Source organism: Adiantum capillus-veneris, chromosome 10, assembly GCF_014529385.1.
Source record: "Adiantum capillus-veneris isolate H3 chromosome 10, ASM1452938v2, whole genome shotgun sequence".
Lineage (NCBI taxonomy): Eukaryota > Viridiplantae > Streptophyta > Polypodiopsida > Polypodiales > Pteridaceae > Adiantum > Adiantum capillus-veneris.
The window spans coordinates 40,536,682-40,558,758 of NC_140940.1; the positions used below are offsets into that span (position 1 = coordinate 40,536,682).

The window sequence follows — 22,077 nt, forward strand, 5'->3', positions numbered from 1 at the left end:
ATTCTAATCTAACCATTGTTGTCAAGGTGTTATCTTAAATAGACCTTCCTTTGATGAAGCCTTCGAGAGTGAGAGAGAGTCTTAGGGCAATTGACTTGGCAATAATTTTGTAAGATACTGAAATCATGGTTATGGGCCGCCAATGTTTCAATTGGGAGCATCATATTTTTTTTGAATCAAACCTATAACCTAAACATTAGTTAATTTAACCTATAACCAAACCTAACCTTTTACGTATATACGACCTATAACCTAATCTGTTGCCTAAACCTAACATATAATCTAACTAACCTAGCCTATAACCTATAACTTAAACCTAACCTAGAACCTAATCTATAAGCTAATCTAACCTAAATAACGTCCTATAACCTAACCTAACCTAACCTAACCCAAACCTAATCTAGCCTATAACTTAAACTAAACCTAACCAAAACCTCATCAATTGCATAATTTCAAAAACGACATAATTCACTACAAGAGGTACTTCACATTAGTGACGCTCGCAGTGCGACGCTCAAAACTGAAAATCCATAGAGTCGATATGAGCGTCACTATAGGTGTGGCTGACAGGGGTAAAAGATAAATCGAGAGCGCCGGCCAAAAACTCAGATCTCAGATCTGAGTTTCCGACGCTCAAGCAAAAGAGGTAACCCGTGCTCTCCCTCTCTCTTTCTTTCCCTCCCCCCCCCCACACACACACACGCATACACACACACACACACAAGGAGAGGAAGGAGAGCCAGGTATGCTCCTTCCCTCTCCTCTCTCTCATGTTCCCTTTCCCTCTTTCTCTCTCTCTCCCTCTCTCACATACACACATTGTGTCTTTGAAAAAGAGAGAGAGAGAGAGAGAGTACACTATGCATAAACAAAAAACACATACACACACACACATGCATAAACAAAGAATGCATACACACACACATTGAGAGAGAGAGAGAGAGTAAAGAGAGAAAATGAGAGATAAAGTAAAGAGAGAGAATGAGAGAGATATAAAGCAGAGAGAGAGAGAGAGAGAGAGAGAGAGAGAGAGAGAGAGAGAGAGGGAGCTAGAGAAGACGAAAAGAGAGAGGTAAGGGGACACAACAAAGAGAGAGAGAGAGAGAGAGAGAGAGAGAGAGAGAGGGAGGGAGCTAGAGAAGACGAAAAGAGAGAGGTAAGGGGACAAAACAAAGAGAGAGAGAGAGAGAGAGAGAGAGATAGATAAAAAAAAGTAGAGAAAATATGAAATGAAATGTTATATTAAGCTTTAGGGTTGGGTTAGATTTAAAATTACATTTAATTAAAATAAGGTTAGATTAAGATCTAAGATTAAGTTAGATTATATTTAACTTATATTTAAAATTTATGCTAAATTTAAAATTAGGTTAGACTTAAGATTATGTAAACATTTAAATTAGATTTAAGAGTGGGTTAGATTACATTATCTATGTTTATGTTGAGTTTAAGATTAGGTTAGATTTAGATTTATGTTAGATTAAGATTAGGTTAGATTTAGATTTATGTTAGATTAAGATTAGGTTAAATTTAGATTTACATTAGATTTAAAATTAGGGCAAAATTTAGTATTAGCTAGGTTGGATTTAAGTTAGATTACATTTAGGTTGAGGATTTAAGATTAGATTAGATTTAGGTTCATGTTGAGTTTAAGATTAGATTAGATTTAGATTTAAAATTAAGACAAGATTAAAGATTTAGGTTGAGGATTTAAGATTAGATTAGATTTAGGTTCATGTTGAGTTTAAGATTAGATTAGAATTAAATTTAAGCTAGTTACATTTAGGTTATGTTAGATTTAAGATTAGATTAGATTTAGGTTTATTTTGAGTTTAAGATTAGATTAGATCTAGATTTATGTTTGATTTAAGATTAGATTATATTTAGGTTAGATTTTAGGGCATGTCAATGAAGGCTTTGCCCAAAGAGCAAATTACTAGCTAGTTACACAAAAATATGTATATTCCCATCAGAATCTAACACCTATTAACTCACACACTAACCATATTCAAATAGCCGTGAATCACCATCCATTCATTTAGGTTAGATTTAAGATTAGATTTTGGATTTAGTTTTTATATTAAAGTCTACCTTCGAGATTACGGAACAAAAATTAGAGTTATGCCCTCTCTTCCATAAACGGATGCGACCTTAAGTTGAAAATCTTTCAATGGCATGATACTCAAATTGGAGGCCAACATGTAATGTGCTAAGTCATCCCTCAAGAAAATATCTGTTGTGAAGAGATGTTAAGATGTTGTGAATTGCTACAGCTAAAGAAGAGGCAAAGGGGTTTTGTCCACTACATGCACTATCATGTAGACGTTGTCAGGAGTTTTTTGGAGCAAGGGATTGCGCATATGTACATATACATGCATGGTGCATCAAATAAAGGATTGCCCATTTTCCTTAGCCAGGTGGTTATGTGGGGCCCACATGTGTACAGGTAGGAGAGTGTGTACATAGTGCATCGATTTTCACTATCACCAGTACCAGTATGTTTTTTCTACAATAATGAGGAGTTTATAGCGCGTAAAACTTCTCGAGGAAGCTATTCGCAGGCCGACGACATGAGGTCAGTAGGTGCGTCAGATGGCATCTAGTGGCGTCAGGAGGGCGAACGAGGTCAATATTTGCACGCGGATGAGGACGGACACAACGTGGGTGTTTTCTTGTGAGAGTTATGCAGAAAGGTCATCATTAGGACCACTTTTTGGGGCCACTTCACGTGGTGGCGAGATGCATTATTGGAAAAAAGCTAAGTGCCCGGTGTGCGAATGATGCAAAAAGGTGACAACTATGCACTGCGAGGTTAGTTTTTGGCCTGTTCGGGGTCCGTTTGAGGTCATCTAAAAGGCCAAGGGTGCCCAACTAATAAAGCTAAGTGTGGGAACTGAAAAACGAGAGAGAAGACCAGAAAAAACGTGGAGAAGGGAGGAGGAACAGCCGCAACTGTGTTTTTGCTCATTTTCGAGCCTGTTTTGGCCGTAAACTGCTCATCCGAGGTCGGATTTGAGCACTTTGACATTGTAGACTGGGGTTTTGGGCTGTTCCGGACGCGATGGCGCTGTCCATTTTGCCAAATTCCTCACTCTTTTCTTGTTGTTTTTCTGTGTATGTTTCTCCTATGAGCGAAGTTTCTGCTCTAGTTTGTGATTGTATCTTGTATCTTTTACCCATATTGTGTGAGCTGTTTGCCCCATTGGTGTTGGCCCAAGCTCATTTGTATCTAAACATCAGAAATTCTCCTCTTTTGAGCTGAGTTTTTTGGGTGTGTGTGTGTGTGTGTGTGTGTGTCTGTGTGGAGTGGACAAGTGGATAGTCTCTCTCCTCTCACTCCAGAGGTGTGTTCCCTGTCTCGGCCAGGTGTGTTGTGTAAGCCGAGTGGTGCCCCATAGTGTGTGTGTGTATCTTCCCAAGAGTGTGTGTCGGGTCGTTATAGAGGCGCTCTGTGTGTTTTCATCCCGCTCACATTCTTTTGGCGCCCCCACGGAGGATCTTCTTCGAGTACCTTCAGCTTCGAGCTTCGAGCTTTGAGCTTCGGGATTACAGGTTGCAGGTTGCAGATTATAGGTTCTAGGTTACAGGTTATAGGGACAGGTACAGGTACAGGTGATTCACACAGGTACAGGTAGCTGGAGTACAGTGATATACTAGCAGTGATGTCACTTGCAGTTGTTGTGGGAATGCATCACTTGGCGCCTATTTGAGCGCATTGTCTGCTGGATTGTACGTTACTTGTGGAAACTGCCATTGTACGCATTTGTGGAGCCATACTTGGTTGTATTTGGCAGTCCCAGCCATTTCTGAGACTTGGTCTGGAAGATAGTCATTTCTGAGACTTTACTATATGCGATTTGCATTAGCCTTCGTGTGAGGGTCGGTAGCGTGAGGTTTTTATTGAGCTGGGGGATTCTCAAATGTGGAGATCCTTTTGGTGATACAGGTAGCTGGAGCACCCTTTTCGTGACCTCGCCATAGGCTATGTACCAGTGAGTCCTATTTGATGCTCGGGTTCTATTGTTGGCAGTTTATGCATACAGATACAATCTATATTTTGGGTTCTCATTGCTCTACTTCTGGGGAAACTCTGTCGAAATTTTCCCAAGTTATGATGGCTGGTTTTTTGGTATTTTGAGCCATTTATGCTGTTATGCTGCTGAAATTCTGGCAAAATCAGAGGTTGAGTCATGTGTGCCTTCTTGGGAGCTTCATGGTTGGCTTTAATGGATGATCAAAATGGCCCTCAGTTCACTCCTTTTCATTTAACTCAAAGAATTCAGATTAATGTTCATGTGTCCAGGAAGATCTTTTTCCAGTAGCGCATAGTCTTTATGTTTGGGCCAAGAAGATTGAGAGAGATCCTAGAATGTCCTTTGCCTGTTGTAATTCCGATGATCAACTATGAAAACTCATTTGATCTGCATGTGTTTGTTCTCATCTAAAGATGAGCTCCATTGAAGTTTCTGGGGATTGGGTAGTGAAAAGTTTTGGGTTCTTGCACGTGTGTTTGAAGGGGTTCTCTAGCCATGGCTTTCTCTTATCCGGAGTTTCATGGAAGAAGTGATGAAGATGTGGAGGACTTTCTGGAAAAGATGGAGGTTGCCTGCATTAGCAACCAGATTCATGACCCTACGCAAATGTTACGCCTTCTCCAAATTTGTTTGAAGAGTGATGCACGAGCTTGGTCCAAAGCATTTGAAGAGGAGTTGCGTGTGGCTGATCCACCTGTAAGGTTGAGTTGGGACAATCTACAACATGGGTTGGAAGTGGAATTTGTGAAGATAGAAGATCCTGACAAGGTGTGGCAAGAAGTACAGGCTTTGGTGCAAAAGGAAGGTGAGCCAGTAGATGCGTACATACGTAAGTTTTCATTGGCATGGGAGCGAATGTGCAAGGCTTTAGCACCACAGGTACCCCCGCCTGACATGATGAAGAAGGACAGGTTCTTAGCTGGTCTTTGAGAGAATATACGTTGGAGAGTGGAGCTAAAGAAGCCTAGGACATATTAAGATGCACTAGAGCTAGCAAGGAACAAAGAGTGGAAGCTGAGGAAAATGAGCCAGTTAGGGGTGGAGTCTTTGCCCATGAGGTCTGAATTTCAGCCTATAGAGTCTTTACAAGGGCGCATGTCAGGGGTTCATCATGAACCAGTAGTTCCTGTTACTACTCAGGTTATGCCAGCAGTGGTCACTACAGCAGTGCAAGATGATGGGCTAAGGCAAGACATGAGGCAAATGGTAGATTTGATGAAGAATCTCAGCCTAAACATGCTAGGTCAAGTGGGAAATAATCGAGGTCGAGGGAGGTTTGCAAATCAGCAAGGAGGTGAAGAAAGGCCTAGGAATGGTGTTGGACAAAGCAATGGTAGGTTTTGGAGGCAGACGCCCACCTGTTACAATTGTGGAGAGTTGGGTCACATCAGCCCGCAATGTGATAAGCCACCAAGGATGGGGGGAGACATGTATCCATTGCCAAGACAGGTGCTAACTAGGTCAAATGATTATGGCATCGAAATTAAGGGAGACGAAGGAACCAGTGGACTGACCCAGGAGGAAAAGGGAAAGACAAAAGTGCTAAGTGTAGTCACCTTGGAGAAGGCATCAAAGCTAGAGGATACATTAGTGATGCCTATTGGGAAGAGGACCACAGAGGATAAGGAAGGAAGAAGTGCCTCAGGTCCTAGTAAGAAGAAAGGAAAGAGCCATGAAGGTGAGGATGTTAAGGCCAAGAGGAAAAGGAGAGCTCGTCGAAAGTTTCATGTTTCAGATTTTCCACTAGGGGATGGGCAATTAAGCTATGACTTGAGGGAGGATCTGACGAGCAGGAAGGCAGATGTTACTTTTGGGCAGCTTATAGAGATGGTGCCTAAGCTAAAGCGACAGTGGAAGAGGATGGTTAACCCAATGGAGAAAGAGCCAGAGAGAGGTTCAGTGAAGGTGTTGGCAATGGATGAGCTACCAGACATTTGTCCAATAGTAGATGTGTGGCATAAAAGGAAAAATTTGGGACAAGGTTATGTGGATGGCGGAGCCCAAATATGCGTCATAACACACTCATGCGTTGAGAAGATGGGTCTCACAGTGGCTGGGGTGTCAGGTTTTCGGATTAGATTGGCAAACCATCAAAAAGTAAAATGCTTGGGTGTTGTAAAGAGCTTAGAAGTTGAGGCATATGATGCAAAGGCAGTGGTTGATTTTCATGTGATGCCAGCAGGGTTGGGAGCATATCCTATTATACTGAGTAGACCATGGTTACGTGCAGTGGGAGCCGTTCAAGATTGGCGACATGGTACGATTAGCCTCTATGGAAAGATAGGTACCAAGAAGCTTTATAATATGGACACAAGGAAACGATTAGAGGAGCTTTATGAAGATGAGGATGAGTCTAGTGATGTAGACTCTTCCACGGTGACAGATGAGGACAGTGATAGCACTACCAGCAGTTATTACGCCATGGGGCTGCTATTGCTACACAGTATTGCCATTTGGGTTGTCAAATGGACCTTCATTCTATCAAGAGAGAGAAAATTGGGTGTTGGAACCATTCATTGGTAGTTGTGTTAAAGCTTTTATGGATGACTTCTGTGTCTATAGCAGTAGGGTTGATCACCATGAGAAGCTGCAGATGGTATTGGCTCGATATGATGAATGTGGAGGACAACTAAATCCAAAAAAATGTCATCTATCACAGCCAAGGGTGAATTTATTGGGCCATATGGTGTCAGAAAATGGCATTGAGGCTGATCCAGATAAGGTGAAGTCTATTATTCTTCTTCCATCACCTACGAGTACGAAGCAATTGGCAACCTTTATACACAAAGTGAAGTACATGGAAAGGTTTATTCCATTGTCTTCTCAGATTCTTTATCCATTACAACAAGTGGCAAAGCATGATCCATTGCAATGGGATGACAAGTGTGAAGAAGTGTTTCAAGAGGTGAAAGAGGTGTTAGGGGGGTTGTCAGCCATGCAGGCTCCTGATTGGGAGAAAGTTTTTTATGTAAATCCATCAGTAGGGGATGATGCCATTGGAGCCATGCTATTGCAAAAGGGGAAGGGCAGCCATTATATGAGGCCAGTGTATTGTGCAAGCCGAGTGAAGTTGGTAGCGGAGAGAAAGTTATCGGAAGTAGAGCTAGTGATGGCCAGTGTAATATTTGCTTGTCGACGATTTCGTCATTACTTGCTACCACGGCCTTTTGTTTTCTTGACGAGTTATGCCTTTTTGCCACAGTTAATTAATGGTACTAACATGTCAAATGTGGTGAAGAAATGGGTAATTGAGCTGCAAGAGTTTGAGTTCTCTTTTCTAGTGGAAGATAGTACAAGGGCTACCCTAGCTGATTTGTTGACCTACAAGGAGAATCCCCTTATTGTTAAGGAAGAGGTGGTGAGAAAGGTAGTTGAAGAAGTGCCACAGATCAGCAATGCACATGTGTTGTTCTTTGATGGTTCATACAGAAAGAGCCACGATGCAGCTTCAGGGGGTATAGCACTTTATGATCCAGAGGGGAAGCTAGTATGCAAGAGAGGGTTCAAATTGGATGCACATAGTAACAATGAGGCTGAATATGCTACATTGGAAGCCGGATTACACATTTGTTTGAAGCATGGGGTTCGAAGGTTGAGCATAAAAGGTGATGCCTTGTTAGTGGTGAAGCAAGTGTTGGGTGTGTGGAAGAGCAAGAACACCTCATTGAAGGAAATGTGCTTCAGAATTAAAGGCTTGTTAAAAAAGTTTGAAGCATGGAGCATCAAACACATTGAACGTGCTCTAAATGAAGAGGCACATGAAGCAGCTCAAGGCATGATTGGGGAGCTATTCGTGTTGAGGACCAATTTACCTCTTTATCATGGCCGGGAAAGTTTGGCTCAAGAAGAGGAGTTTTTGCTAACAGGAAGCATTCCAAAGGAGATTCAGAAGTCTAAGAAGTATGGCTTTGTGCGTAGAGCATACAGGTACAAATTGATTGGTGATGTCTTATACATGAAAGGGGCTGATCTCGTGTTGAGACGTGTACCTTGGCGGGAGGAGCTTTACAGAGTGCTGGAAGAGAATCATGAAGGCGCATGTGGTGGCCATTTTGCTCTAAAGATCACCTTGCATAAGATTTTGCAAGAGGGGTATGTATGGCCTAGTTTGCACAAGGATGTTCACCATTGGTGTAGGTCTTTCAATAGATGTCAAGCATTTGGGAAGAGAGTGTTGGAGCCAGAGCTACGAAAAACCATTATGGCGTTTGATGTGTTTGAAAAGTGGGGGATTGATGCAATAGGCCCGTTACCTATCACAAGCAGGGGCAAAAGCTATATCTTGACGGCAGTGGACTATCTCTCTAGATGGGCAGAGGCTATAGTAGTAAAACAGATCACTGCAAAGGATGTGGCAAAATTTGTGTATGATGAAATATGTTGCAAGTTTGGGGTGCCATTAGAGCTACTTTCAGATAAGGGGCCAGGATTTCGAGCTAAATTGCTAGACTTCTTATGCACAAAGATGAAGATTAGGCACCAGCATACCACTCCTTATTACCCGCAGTGTAATGGCTTAAATGAAAGATTCAATGGTGAGTTGGTACAAATTCTTTCTAAAGTGACAGAGCACCAAGGAAAGAATTGGGATTTGGAATTGCCTAGTGCATTATGGGCTTACCGTACTTCGGTGAAGACAGGTACAGGGTTTACTCCATTTCATTTGGTGTATGGAAAGGAAGCACTATTTCCTGTGGAGGTAGAGTTGCCTGCGGTCAAGATGTTAGAGAAGTTGCTTGGGTCACCTAGTGATGCATTCAAAGAGAGGCTCTTGCAGTTACAAGAGGTCCAGTTGGATAGGATGAGCGCATTGGAGCATTATGGGCAGATGCAGGATAAGGCTTTGGCAAAGATAAATGAAAAGGTTAAAAGTAAGGGTATCAAGAAACATGACTTGGTTTTGCGCTACAATAGTAAGCTGGACAACACCTTCCAAAAGAAGTTTCAAATTAAGTGGGAAGGCCCTTTCAAGGTAGTGGAGTGTTTTCCAAATGGCACATATCAGCTGGCTAACCTGGATGGTGTTCTACATAAGTCAAGGGTAAATGGGTTGCGTCTTAAATTGTATCATGCTAGATTGATGATGGTGGAGCAAGATGAGCTGTCTGTGGATCAAGTAGTGTTGGTGAGGGATGAGGAGACCTGTGATGCGGCGAGTCTCATATCTCTCTTTCCTGCTGCTGATCATGAATGATCTAGCAGGCTAGGGGATGGGCAAATTATGTCAGGAGTTTTTTGGAGCACGGGATTGCGTATATGTACATATACATGCATGGTGCATCAAATAAAGGATTGCCCATTTTCCTTAGCCATGTGGTTATGTGGGGCCCACATGTGTACAGGTAGGACAATGTGTACATAGTGCATCGATTTTCACTATCACCAGTACCAGTATGTTTTATCTACAATAATGAGGAGTTTATAGCGCGTAAAACTTCTCGAGGAATCTATTCGCAGGCCGACGACGTGAGGTCAGCAGGTGCGTCATATGGCATCTAGTGGCGTCAGGAGGGCGAACGAGGTCAATATTTGCACGCGGATGAGGACGGACACAACGTTGGTGTTTTCTTGTGAGAGTTATGCAGAAAGGTCATCATTAGGACCACTTTTTGGGGCCACTTCACGTGGTGGCGAGATGCATGCATTATTGGAAAAAAGCTAAGTGCCCGGTGTGCGAATGATGCAAAAAGGTGACAACTATGCACTACGAGGTCAGTTTTTGGCCTGTTCGGGGTCCGTTTGAGGTCATCTAAAAGGCCAAGGGTGCCCAACTAATAAAGCTAAGTGTGGGAACTGAAAAACGAGATAGAAGACCAGAAAAAACGTGGAGAAGGGAGGAGGAACAGCCGCAGCTGTGTTTTTGCTCATTTTGGAGCCTGTTTTGGCCGTAAACTGCTCATCCGAGGTCGGATTTGAGCACTTTGACATTGTAGACTGGGGTTTTGGGCCGTTCCGGACGCGATGGCGCTGTCCATTTTGCCAAATTCCTCACTCTTTTCCTGCTGTTTTTCTGTGTATGTTTCTCCTATGAGCGAAGTTTCTGCTCTAGTTTGTGATTGTATCTGGTATCTTTTACCCATATTGTGTGAGCTGTTTGCCCCATTGGTGTTGGCCCAAGCTCATTTGTATCTAAACATCAGAAATTCTCCTCTTTTGAGCTGAGTTTTTTGGGTGTGTGTGTGTGTGTGTGTGTGTGTGTGTGGAGTGGGCAAGTGGATAGTCTCTCTCCTCTCACTCCAGAGGTGTGTTCCCTGTCTCGGCCAGGTGTGTTGTGTAAGCCGAGTGGTGCCCCATAGTGTGTGTGTGTATCTTCCCAAGAGTGTGTGTCGGGTCGTTATAGAGGCGCTCTGTGTGTTTTCATCCCGCTCACAACGTCAGTGTGTAGATTTCTCGTACCCACAAATATAGGCATTGATCAATAAAGACGACATTATAATCGGGTGGTTTTGATCTCCGTGCACCTCTAGACCGAGGTGTGCGAGGATTGGACATGACGAGAGAATGTGGGTAGTTTACAGTGTGAACAAAGAGAGAGAGAGAGAGAGAGAGAGGGGAGAGAGAGAGAAAGAGAGAAAAGACAAAGGATGCCAATAGAAGATTAAATTTATGTCCGGGTTATAAGGTTTTTACATTAATTATGAGTAGTCACGAGGATGTGGGGCCGTCCAACCGAAACACCTATCTCTCAACAAGGATCTTATGTCCTTGTAATCAATGCAAGCATGTTGTGCGACGGACAAGACGCGTTTCTTTGCAGCACGATCGCAAATTTGGTGAGTTTGATCCATCTATTATAGATGGAGTTTTTGCCAATTATAACTCATCGGACTCTGACGCTGGCCAACAGGCAGCAATCTTGCAACCCAATAGAGGTGTTCGCAGGCGCTTTGGTCAAGCATCATACGCGAGGCTACAAGATGTAGCCTTTGACAGCTCATGGGATGATCATGTAGACCACATCCCCAACGAGGCAATGTTTGAGCCCTAGATTGATGAAATGATTGAGACAAAAGGAGATCAATGTAGACTCCATACCATTCGCCAAACTAAATGATGCGGAGGTTGTGTGCATGTTTGAGAAACACTTTCCTACTACCATGCTAACCATTCATGTGTATCTTCTTGTTCACATAGTTGATGAGGTGGAAATAGCTCGCATAGTAAATTCCAGATGGATGTTCTTTTTAGAACATTTCATGAAAACACTCAAGAAATCTAAATTGTGTTTAATCATCATTGCTTCCACTCCAAGTTTGATCCAGGTATGTTCTCACAAGCAGGGACACTCCTCAGTGTGTCGTGAAAGTTTGATACGACGACACAGCACTGCACTCTGAGTGCGATGGAGACTGAGGCTCCAATCGTGAAGGAGGTGATCTGTCATTGCTCAGAGATGTTGCATCTTTGAGCAGGGACGGATCACCTCTTTCACGATTGCAGTCTCAGTCTCCATTGCACTACGAGTTTCATCCTTTTACAAGATACATAGAATGCACATGGGAGATAAATTCACAAGAACTTCACAGGAATCCCTCTCCCTTTATGAGTCCCTTCTCTCTCTCTCTCTCTCTCTCTCTCTCTCTCTCTCTCTCTCTCTCTCTCCACAAGAATCCCTCTCTCTATTATCTATAGTATAGATTATAACTTGTCCATGTTTTCTTCTCCATTCAACATTAAGATTGAATGTTCATGTGTTTAATGTAGGTATGGATGATGATGAATCTATTTCTTCTTTGTCACCCTAGCAGAGGAGGTGGTACGAGGATCGTCATCGCTCTGGATCACCATCACATCGTTCTACTCCTTCAGCATGCTCTGAAGCTTCGGTGTTGACGAGACGAGCTTCACACTCGTCTAGGCACCGACGCTCTAGTGGTGGTGGCGGTGGTTGTTGTGGGGATGCTGTTGTTGATGCCTCAACACCGCCTTGAGTTCGACAAGGCTCTTTACCTTCCTCTTCTTTGCTCGTTCCCACACAAGCCAAGGCATCACCATCTACACCAAGTTTTTCACAGCTATCGGCCGTTCCTAGCTACACACCACTATCTACTCCTCCGGGAGTCACCCCAGTCGACACTCCTTGCTTTGGGGCCCAGACTCCAGTGGAGACACCTTACGTCCTTACCCCCATCAAGACGTTGCTAAAGACCCCTATCAACACCCAGATTCACGCGTCACAGGCGAGAGGGCCTGCCGTACTCCATCGACATCAGCGGCGGCATCATCTTGGATGGTGAAGGCAGGAAGGTGATCTTGCACATGCGCGGTCTTTGCTCTCAAGTGATTAGATACTACATACTAAACACCTGGAGTGAAGTGCCAAGTGAATAAAAAGACAGAGTCGTCAGCATGCTGCATGATGAGTTTTCCGTGTCAAGTCGGGATGAGTGCTTCAATGAAGACCTGATGAAGGTTCGAATGCACGAGTACTGCAAGCACAAGCATTATGAAGTAAAAAAAGCAATAAAGCATGGGTGGAACAGACCAGATTGGCTGTCCAAAGAAGATTGGAAGAATATGAAACGAGCAGCGCATGAGAATCCTGACAAGTGGAAGCAACAAAAAAAGGCAGCCAAAGCGCGAGTAGAGGCAACGAGCTCGTTCCACTTGGGGAGCAATGGGTGGGCATCATTTGAGGTCAATTTTGTAAGTGTTTTTGCATTGCTATTTAGGTTTGATAGTTACGTCTATTTGTACTTTTAAATTCTAACATAATGGATTCTTTGTATGTTTTGAATAGTGGTCAATGAGAGGATGTGACCCCACACAGTATGAGCATGAGTACGTAGACACAAAGGGCTTAAACGTGGTGATGGACATTTTGAGTTCTCGCGGCGGCATGATTAGTATTAGGGTTTACTCTTTTCCATTTGTTATATTGTTTTGTAAATTATATGTTTATACTTACAGAAAGTCTTATTGTTTTTTCTGCGGAATCCGACAAATACGTCGCTTGGATGTGATGAGACGTCTGGTTAAACCACGTCAGTCTAGCCATAGATAGCTAGATAGCATTAGTTTCCTTTTCTCATAGCATGTATAATGAGATGACGTGCATACGTCTTTTTGTAACTATTGGAAAACCATGTATATTTTCTCAATAATGACAATGGTGTTGTAACTATTGTGGAGGAACTAACTCGAGGGAGCTCTAACTAACTCCACGTAGGCTAGATCAGTTCACCTTTCTTGAGGTAGCAGCCAACCATCCAGATCTTGATGTAACACACGAGAATAATAAAGAGAGGTTTCTCTGCTGAGCGAGGCAGAGGGTTTCGGGCTAAACTGAATATTCTACATTGGTGGAGTTGACGGGCACGCCACTCTATGCGCCTACTCTCTAGCCCTGCTCGCCAAGCCTAGTACGCTTAATTTGCTGCTCAAAATTCCTTAACGCAGAGCCTTTACTTTCCACTCTCTCAGAACCCAATCATGATCCGTTTAGCCTCACCACGCCAATTCGCTCAGTCACCTGTGTATGAAGATGCATTTATGCATCCAGAGTTTGCTACAACCCAACCCGTGCAACAACCTGTGCAGATGGAGCACATGTTTCAAGCCGTATCCAACATGCTCCTACAAGTGAATCACACAAACCAAACCCTGCTCAATTTCTTATCATCCAGCGTTCCTCACACTCACAAACCTGATCCCAAAATCAGACCCAAACCATTCTCTGGGCTGCCAACTGAAGATGTACTGATGTGGCTGGACCATTTCGAAAATGTTTCGAGCTACCATCAATGGTCTGATGAGCGGAAGGCCATGGAGATTCGGACACTCTTGGAAAACGTCGCGGCAACTTGGTTCATCCAGCAACAAGAAGCAATTAAAGGTGATTGGCAAGTTTTAAAAACATTACTGATACAAAATTTTGCACATCAGAATATCACACAGAAGGCACTTCAGCAGCTCAACACTTTGAGGCAACAACAGCTTGAGCCGGTAGCTCAGTTTGCAGTCAGAATGAATCAGCTTTTACTGCGCGCTGACCCCACGATGTCTGAAGAAATGAAGTTGTTCTTCCTCTGGCCACGCCTCCGTCCTGACATTTCCAGGCGAGTACGGGATCAAGTCCCAACCTCTTTTCATGCTGCCATTCAGATAGCACAATGTATCGAAGCCTCAACTAATAATGATGCCCCACTCGCTATGGTTCCTCAACCAAGTGCACAGAGGCAACTAGTAGAATCAACTCCAATACCCATGGATATTGATATCCAGAACTCTCAAATCAATTCCCGACGAGCATTACCTACACGGGATGACCAAGGACGCCCTAAGTGTTTTTATTGCAACAACTATGGCCATATCAAGCGGCATTGCAAGAAGCTTCGTATGCAGCAACACCACCAGAATGCTCAAGTACAACTTGCTGATGCTGCCACCTTAGCCGAATTGCCGGAAAACATCTAGGCTGGGTGCTGGAGGAAGAGCATCGCCCGCATATTCAGGCCGCCTCATCTTCCAAACGCATGGTGTGTTCAACTTTAGCCCATTTAGGTACCACATCTCATGAAGTTCTTCTAGACTCAGGCAGTAGCATTTCATCCATTAGTGAACAATTAGTTTAGGAGTTAGGATTACGCACAACCACAGCACCTTCAATCCAGGTCTTGTTTGGTGATAACCAACAAGTATATCACTCTCATACTCAAGCTCATTGTACTTTCTTTTTAGCTCAGCACACTTTTCAGCATTCTTTTTATGTGTTGCCTAGGCAGCTGTTTCCCATGACTTTAGGCTGTGATTGGTTTGTCAAGACAAAGGCCCAATTACATTTTGATACCCAACAGCTGATGTTGCCTGCTTCACTTCCAATTTCATTAATGATGTGCTCACACATAAACCCCACGATCATTCACACACAAGTCACATTAGAAAACGCTCACAACCATCTGCATGATGTTCAAGGCATTTTAAGGAAGTTTCCCACCCTTTATCACACAAATCCCAAGACCTCACAAATTAATTTCCCCACACAGCATGTCATCAACACAAAAGATTCCCCTCCTGTACGCATGGCATCTCGCCGAAGGTCTCCTTTGGAAAAAGAAAGAATCGACCAGGCAGTTTCAGATATGCTTTAGAAAGGAATCATTGTGCCATCTAATAGTAATTGGGTTTCTGAACCTCATCTAGTGCGCAAGGATGATGGCACTTATCGATTTTGCATCGACTTCCGACCTTTAAATAAAGTCACTGTCCATGATCTTTATCCTCTGCCTGGGATAGATGATTTACTAGATCAGCTAGGTAAATCAAGATATGTCACATCTCTCGACCTGGCCTCTGGTTATTGGCAGATACCACTACACCCGAAAGATGCTCACAAAACAGCCTTTCGCACTCAAAAAGGGATATTTCAGTTTACTCGCATGCCCTTTGGATTATCCGACGCAGGAAGCACTTTCCAGCGCACAGCAAACACGATCTTTCATGATCTAATCGACAATGGTCTAGTCTTAGTGTATCTGGATGACATCTTGATTCACACACAGACGTGGCAACAACATCTACAAATTTTGGAACATGTGCTCAACCGCATCAAGGAATATAATCTCCAGCTTCAATTTAAAAAATGCCAATGGGGTAGTACGCAGCTCAAATTCTTGGGATTTTTAATCTCGGCAGATGGCATCCGGATGGATCCGTCTAAAGTCACAGCCATCTCGAACTACCCTCCACCATCCTCTGTCAAAACCCTCCAAAGTTTCTTGGGCATGGCCAACTTCTCACTACGCTTCGTCCCGAACCTAGCTGCAATCACCTATCCTCTCCGACAACTCTTGAAGAAAGGCATACGGTACAAATGGACTTCAGCATGCAACCAAAGCTTCGTCCGGCTTAAGCAAATCATTCAGGAAGCTGCTCTATTAGCCCACCCAGATTTCTCAAAGCCTTTTAAGCTACAAACTGATGCTTCCAATCAGGGCATAGGGGCGGTTTTATTACAGCAGGATGATCTTCAGAGGTGTCATCCCATCTCGTTCATTAGCCGTTCTCTTACAAAGGCCGAAGAAAACTATTCAACAACTGAGAAGGAGTTACTGGCCATTGTGTGGGCGTTTCACAAGTTTCACCCCTATCTACACGGCACAACAGTCCAAGCTGAGACCGATCATCAACCATTAATCTCTTTAATCCACAAACAACATCCACCAGGCAGATTACTCAGGTGGTCACTTGCATTACAGGAATATAAGTTCACTTTAACATATTGTAAAGGAACACAAAATCTCATTGCTGATGGTCTCTCCCGTTCCGAATATCAAGCAGCTCAGTTCACCCCCCCACCTATGACCTTACCAGTCCACATAAGCCAAATGGCGGCACTCCAACAGAACGACCCACTCATCAAACAACTCATTCTTCAGGTAACCGCGCCTCAGCCCCACACTACTCAGCGCAGGTTCATAGTGATAAATAATGTCCTACACTATGTGGCCCACAACCAGCACCCCCGCATCTTTGTGCCTCAGACACTACAGCGCCCATACCTAGAATTTTATCATAACCATCCTCTCTCAGGACACCTAGGTTTTCACAAAGTATTGCACAAGCTCAGGCTACATTATTACTGGTCAGGGATGCGCCAATCAGTGTCACAACATCTGCAGGAATGCCCTGTATGCCAGAGCATCAAATCGCCACCACACAATGTGGGTCTCTTATCCTCCATGCATTCAGGTCAATGAGCCATTTGAGCTGGTTGGATGGGACCTGATGGGTCCATTCCCTACGTCCATGACTGGAAACAAGCACGTACTTGTCATCAGTGAGTACCTAACTCGATGGTGTGAAGCAATTGCGCTACCCGACGCCTCAGCTTCCACAATAGCCGCCGCATTGTTGGAGAAGCTAATCTTCAGTCATGGCTGTCCGCAACAACTCTTATCTGACCAAGGCGCTCAGTTCACCAGTGAAGTCCTACAAATACTGACCCAAAGTTTAGGCGTCGAGCAGTTGTTCACTTCACCTTACCATCCACAGACGAATGGCCTAACAGAGAGATTGAATAGAACAATCAAGCAGGTACTAGCTGCATTTGTCGACCCCTTACATCAGGATTGGGATCAGGTACTTCCATTTGCAGTTCACGCATATAACACCTCAGTCCAAGCCTCGACAAAGGTAAGCCCATTTCGAGCACTTTATGGACGGGATCCGCGACTTCCACCTGATTTGCACTCTCTTCAAGTGGCCCCAACTAAAGCCGAAGCATCCGATTGGTGGTTGTACCTTCAACAACGACAACCCATCCTCCGCAGAGCAATACATCATAACCTTCACATGGCTCAACAGCGACAGAAACGAGACTACGACCAAGGACGGCATCCAGTGGAATACACTTCAGGAGATACGGTAATGGTCTATTTCCCATTGCGCCGCAAAGGGCTCAGTGAATCCCTTCTACATCGATGGGTAGGCCCATACAAAGTCCTTCAGCGCATACGCACCAATACGTATCGTTTGCAGCGACTGTCAAATCAGTCCATTACTATGGCCCATGTAATCAGAATCAAACCCTGTAAACTGCCCATTGTCTAGCTTACATCCCTTTAACCAGCAACATCCTCTATTTTTAGGGGGGAGGTGTGGAGGAACTAGCTCGAGGGAGCTCTAACTAACTCCACGTAGGCTAGATCAGTTCACCTTTCTTGAGGTAGTAGCCAACCATCCAGATCTTCATGTAACACACAAGAATAATAAAGAGAGGTTTCTCTGCTGAGCGAGGCAGAGGGTTTCGGGCTAAATTGAATATTCTACACTATTACCTTTGCAAAGCTTAATAATCAAGTGATTTTGCCTATGATGTGTATAATTGTCATTGATTTACTTTCATCAATTTACTTTTTGTCAGTTTTGTATCTTTATTTTGCAAACAATACTATGGATGATGGAGTTTAATGGTTATATTGTATTGTGGGTGACTACTTTGGGTCTATACCTTGCACTTTCTTTCAGAGGTGAATCTGTGATTATCCTCGATTCATTTAGATTTACTCTATTATCAAAACATTCAATATGGTTGCTATAAGCGTCGCTATATAAGGCTCTCCAACGTCGCTATGAGCGTCTCTATAGGAAGCCTATCATCACTATCTGTGTCACTATATAGAGATGCATATAGCGATGCTAATAGCGACACCTAAAGCGACGTTCTTGTAGCGATGCTAATAGCGACGTTCCCGTAGTGACGGTCTTAGCAACGCCAGGGAGTATAAAAACCCAATGTATTTCCGTCGCTAAAAACGTCACAAGTGCACACAACCTCTTGTAGTAATTTAAAACGAATTTTTTTCAAAACATAATTCCAAAACAAGATTTTTTCATAGGATAATTTTGAAACAACATAATTCCAAAACAACATGATGAGATGGTACCGTAATTTCATAACATAATTCCAAAGCATAATTTCGAAACAAAAATACCCCAAACCATAATTTCAAAATACAAACCATAATTTTGAAACAAATTTTTTCCAAAGCATTATTTCTAAACAAAATGGCATAAAAACTTAAAGCATTGCAAGCCTAAAGCATGAAATGTTATTTTGTCAATATACAAATTAATTTAATATGCATTAAAGTTTTGAGCACTGACATGCAGCCTATTTGAGCAATAAAGGGTCTTGTAAATGTCCTTAAACTTGCAAAAGCGCATGCACACAAACTATGTTAAACTCTAAACCCTAAACCTACAAGCAAACTTGAAAAGAATCTCACCTTGGTGCTGAAGAGTAGTCCACAAGCCAGATTTTCACCTCCGGCAAGTTGTTAGGCACCAAATCTGCAGTAGGTGAGGCAGAGGAGGGCAAGAGAAGAGGCACAAAAACTAGAGAAATGCATAAGGAAAGACCCGCGGATTTGTTTTTTGTAGGTTCCACCAATACAGGCACTGGTGTATGCGTCAAAAAATTCATCTATATAGGCGTCGAAAGAGGCATCGATATAAACGTTGGAAGAGACATCGGTATCTGCGTCAAAAATTCAAAAAAAAATATTTTTTAAAAATTTCATCTCCCTACATACTTACCTACACATATATCGACGATCGCCATTGATGTCGGTAATTTGGCACCGGAATTTAAGCGACCTCTTGTAGTGATTGGTGTAGACGTATCATGAGTGCCAAATTTATCAAAAGAGAAGGTTGATGCTTGAGCATTTGAGGCATATTGTAAGCTATGGACCTTTTGAAAATTGGGGTGTAGATGTAATTGGTCCTCATCAGGCACTAAAAATAACAAGCACTACACACTCACTCCATTGGATTACATGACAAGATGGCCAAAAGCAAAGGCTAGTAGAGGAGCTACAAGCAAAGATGTATGCAATTTTACCTTTGATTGCATATGTTGTAGATTTGGAGTGCCATTAAAGCTTGTAAACAGTGGAGGAAAAGAGTTTAGAAATGATATTATCATTGAATTGGTGGATAAATTGGAGATCAAACACATTTATGCCACTCCTGATCATCCGCAATGCAATGGTTTGGTAGAGGCATTCAATGGAGTTTTGCCAAAGATATTGTTCAAGCTTGTGAAAGAGCATCCGAAGGATTGGGATATGTATTTGAAGAGGGCATTGTGGGCATGTAGAGTTACTCAAAAATCAGCCACGGGTTTCACTCCATTCCATTTGGTTTATGGCAAAGAATGTGTATGCCAATTAATGTGATGCTTCCTTCATTGGAGTTTATTTTGAAGCATAATTTGGTTGAGAAAGAGCATATAAAGGAATGACTGTCCTCTATGCATAGCCTCTTGTTGGATAGGGAAGTGCTATTAGGTACTATGAGGACTTAGGAAAAAGAAGAGCTTATATATTCAATGAAAAGATAAAGGCAAAAGAACTATGTAAGGGCATGTTGGTCATGAGGTACAATAGTACTTTTGACAACAAATTTCAAATAGAATCCAAGGCAAAGTGGGAAGTTCCTTTTGTGGTGCATGAGGTGTTTGATAATGGAAGCTACCAGATCAAGGATTTGGATGGGAAGATGCATAAGGCAAGAGTTAATGGGATCAGGCTCAAGTCTTGTGTCACAAGAATCATGTGATGAAGCAAGGAATGTATATGGAACACTTGAAACTATTCCATGCTTGTTGGGGAGGCAATTTGTGATGTGTTTTTGAGAAACGATGTGCTATTCCCTGAGAAATTTTAGAAGTGTTCTTCTATGCTTTTGGGACCTTGGATGTAAATAAAGCATGCGTGTACAAAGCGTACAAAGGTGGAGTGTGCCAATTGTCTCTATGCATGCGAGTCGGTTGTGCGAGGTACATACTTTTGGTATTTTTGTACATAAAAGTGTTGAGAATTCAAAGAGTGAATAAGTGATTTAAAAATATAAATTAAAACTAAACCTAAATCAATTTAGGGTCGTGAGTGAAGAGGTATTTTCAGTTGTGAAGAGGAAAGCTCATGTTGCTGCAACTTGTGATGAAGGGTTGGGGTTTTGATGTAGGGGTGCCCCTCTTGCCTTTGTGAGAGCTTGGTGTGGTGAGTTGAGATTGTGTCTCTCCTCAATGGGATGATGAAAGTATCGGAATATATAGAGGATTGAACTTGTAGATGTGGTGCTTCCATTGATCATTCACTAATCTGTTTTCTAGCAAGAAGGCAAGGCTTTCCACATCTATAACCTGAATATTTGCACTTTTTACTTGTTGATTAACTCATAATCTCTTGCAATGTTTGTTGATAGGACCATACATTTTGTAATTAATCAATTTGGTCCACATGTGAGCCACATGGAGGCTAGAAATTTGTAGGTATTAGTACTCATTTTGTCAGCCAATTTCATCGGTCATTGTGCAAACTTCCTTTAGTACCTAGGAAATTTTGATTGCTAGATGGAGTAGACTCCAACCTTGATCTTGTATTCTTCAACATATACCGTGTCCTAGGTGAGGCCACAAGAATGATAGTTCATCTGCTCTGACATGGATAGGTTTGCTTGCTGTAGGAAAAGGACACTTGATGTCCTTTCCCCATAAAACATGCAAGCCACTGTGGCGACCGGCGAGAGCCGGGAGCCATGTGGTCAGCATGTTTTATGGGAAAGGACACTAAGTGTCTTTTTCCGATCATCATGGTCCAGGGGAGTGGGGCGCACGCAACATGTCACAAGACTTCAGTATTCATCAAGGTCTAGGGTCGTAATGGGACATATGCATGCTTTATTCTCGGAAACTGATCTGTAGTCATTGGATTTGTTTAGAGTTGCAGTTTTGCATTACGCACGCTAACTTGCCAGCTGCCCATTGATTTTTGAGCTAATGATTGGAGGTTTTATTACGCGTACTGAGTTGTCTACCATCATCGAACTGTTCAACACGATGATTACACTCAGTAAAGTTGCAGGTTTTGACGGCTGGGATCAATGGTCCCATGACCGTGGACCATGATGGAGTAAGAATTGATCCATGTTGACCACAAATGGTGTAATTTGCGCATTATGTTGTTAGTGTTTAAGTGCATCAAGCTATTGTAAGAGAGTTTGTGTAACATTTGCAAGGCATAACATTGAGCTAATAGCTTTTACAACATTGTCCAATCACCTTTTACTCCCTCTAGGTGTGGAACAAACCAAGTAGCTACCACACTTGAACTAGCAATGTGCAAGTTTTGAATGCCTTTTGTGAGAAAACTACTAAGAGCTCCGTTTGTGGGGTGAGGCATGAAGCGTGTGCTGCTAGATAATTCATGGTGTATTGAGGCCACCTCATACTCAGGACAACGAGTGAGAGAGGGTTGCTCATCTTGTTGGCGAGGGATTGTACCTGAATAGGTTAAGAGCCAAGAGTAGAAGGTTAAGAGCACACTCTACAGTACAATCGAGTAAGCTTTTTTCGAGTTTTTAGAAAAAAATTGATGTTGTGCACTAGTGTTTAGTGAGCATGTGATTAAGTGTACGTGGTTTCCTCGGGCGGCCACCCAGCATTTCTACAAAAGGCGCATTAGGGCATTCTTCCCTCTCCTCCGCCATTTTTCTCCTAAGTTGTAAGCTGCGCGCAGCGAGTTGGCATCGTCGCTAT

General features: G+C 42.9%; 1 protein-coding gene across 1 annotated transcript; it reads left to right on the plus strand.

Annotated features, from left to right (window-relative positions):
- Window positions 1-13,580: 13,580 nt before the first annotated feature.
- LOC147448717 (uncharacterized) lies at window positions 13,581-14,447 on the plus strand. Its single transcript, XM_086522437.1, has one exon. The coding sequence runs from the start codon at window positions 13,581-13,583 to the stop codon at window positions 14,445-14,447; it is 867 nt and encodes a 288-aa protein (XP_086378563.1).
- The last annotated feature ends 7,630 nt before the right edge of the window (window positions 14,448-22,077 follow it).

What these genes read in the sequence shown, in the direction of transcription:
- LOC147448717 (XM_086522437.1), top strand. Translation starts at nt 13,581, where the DNA reads ATGTTTCAAGCCGTATCCAACATGCTCCTACAAGTGAATCACACAAAC.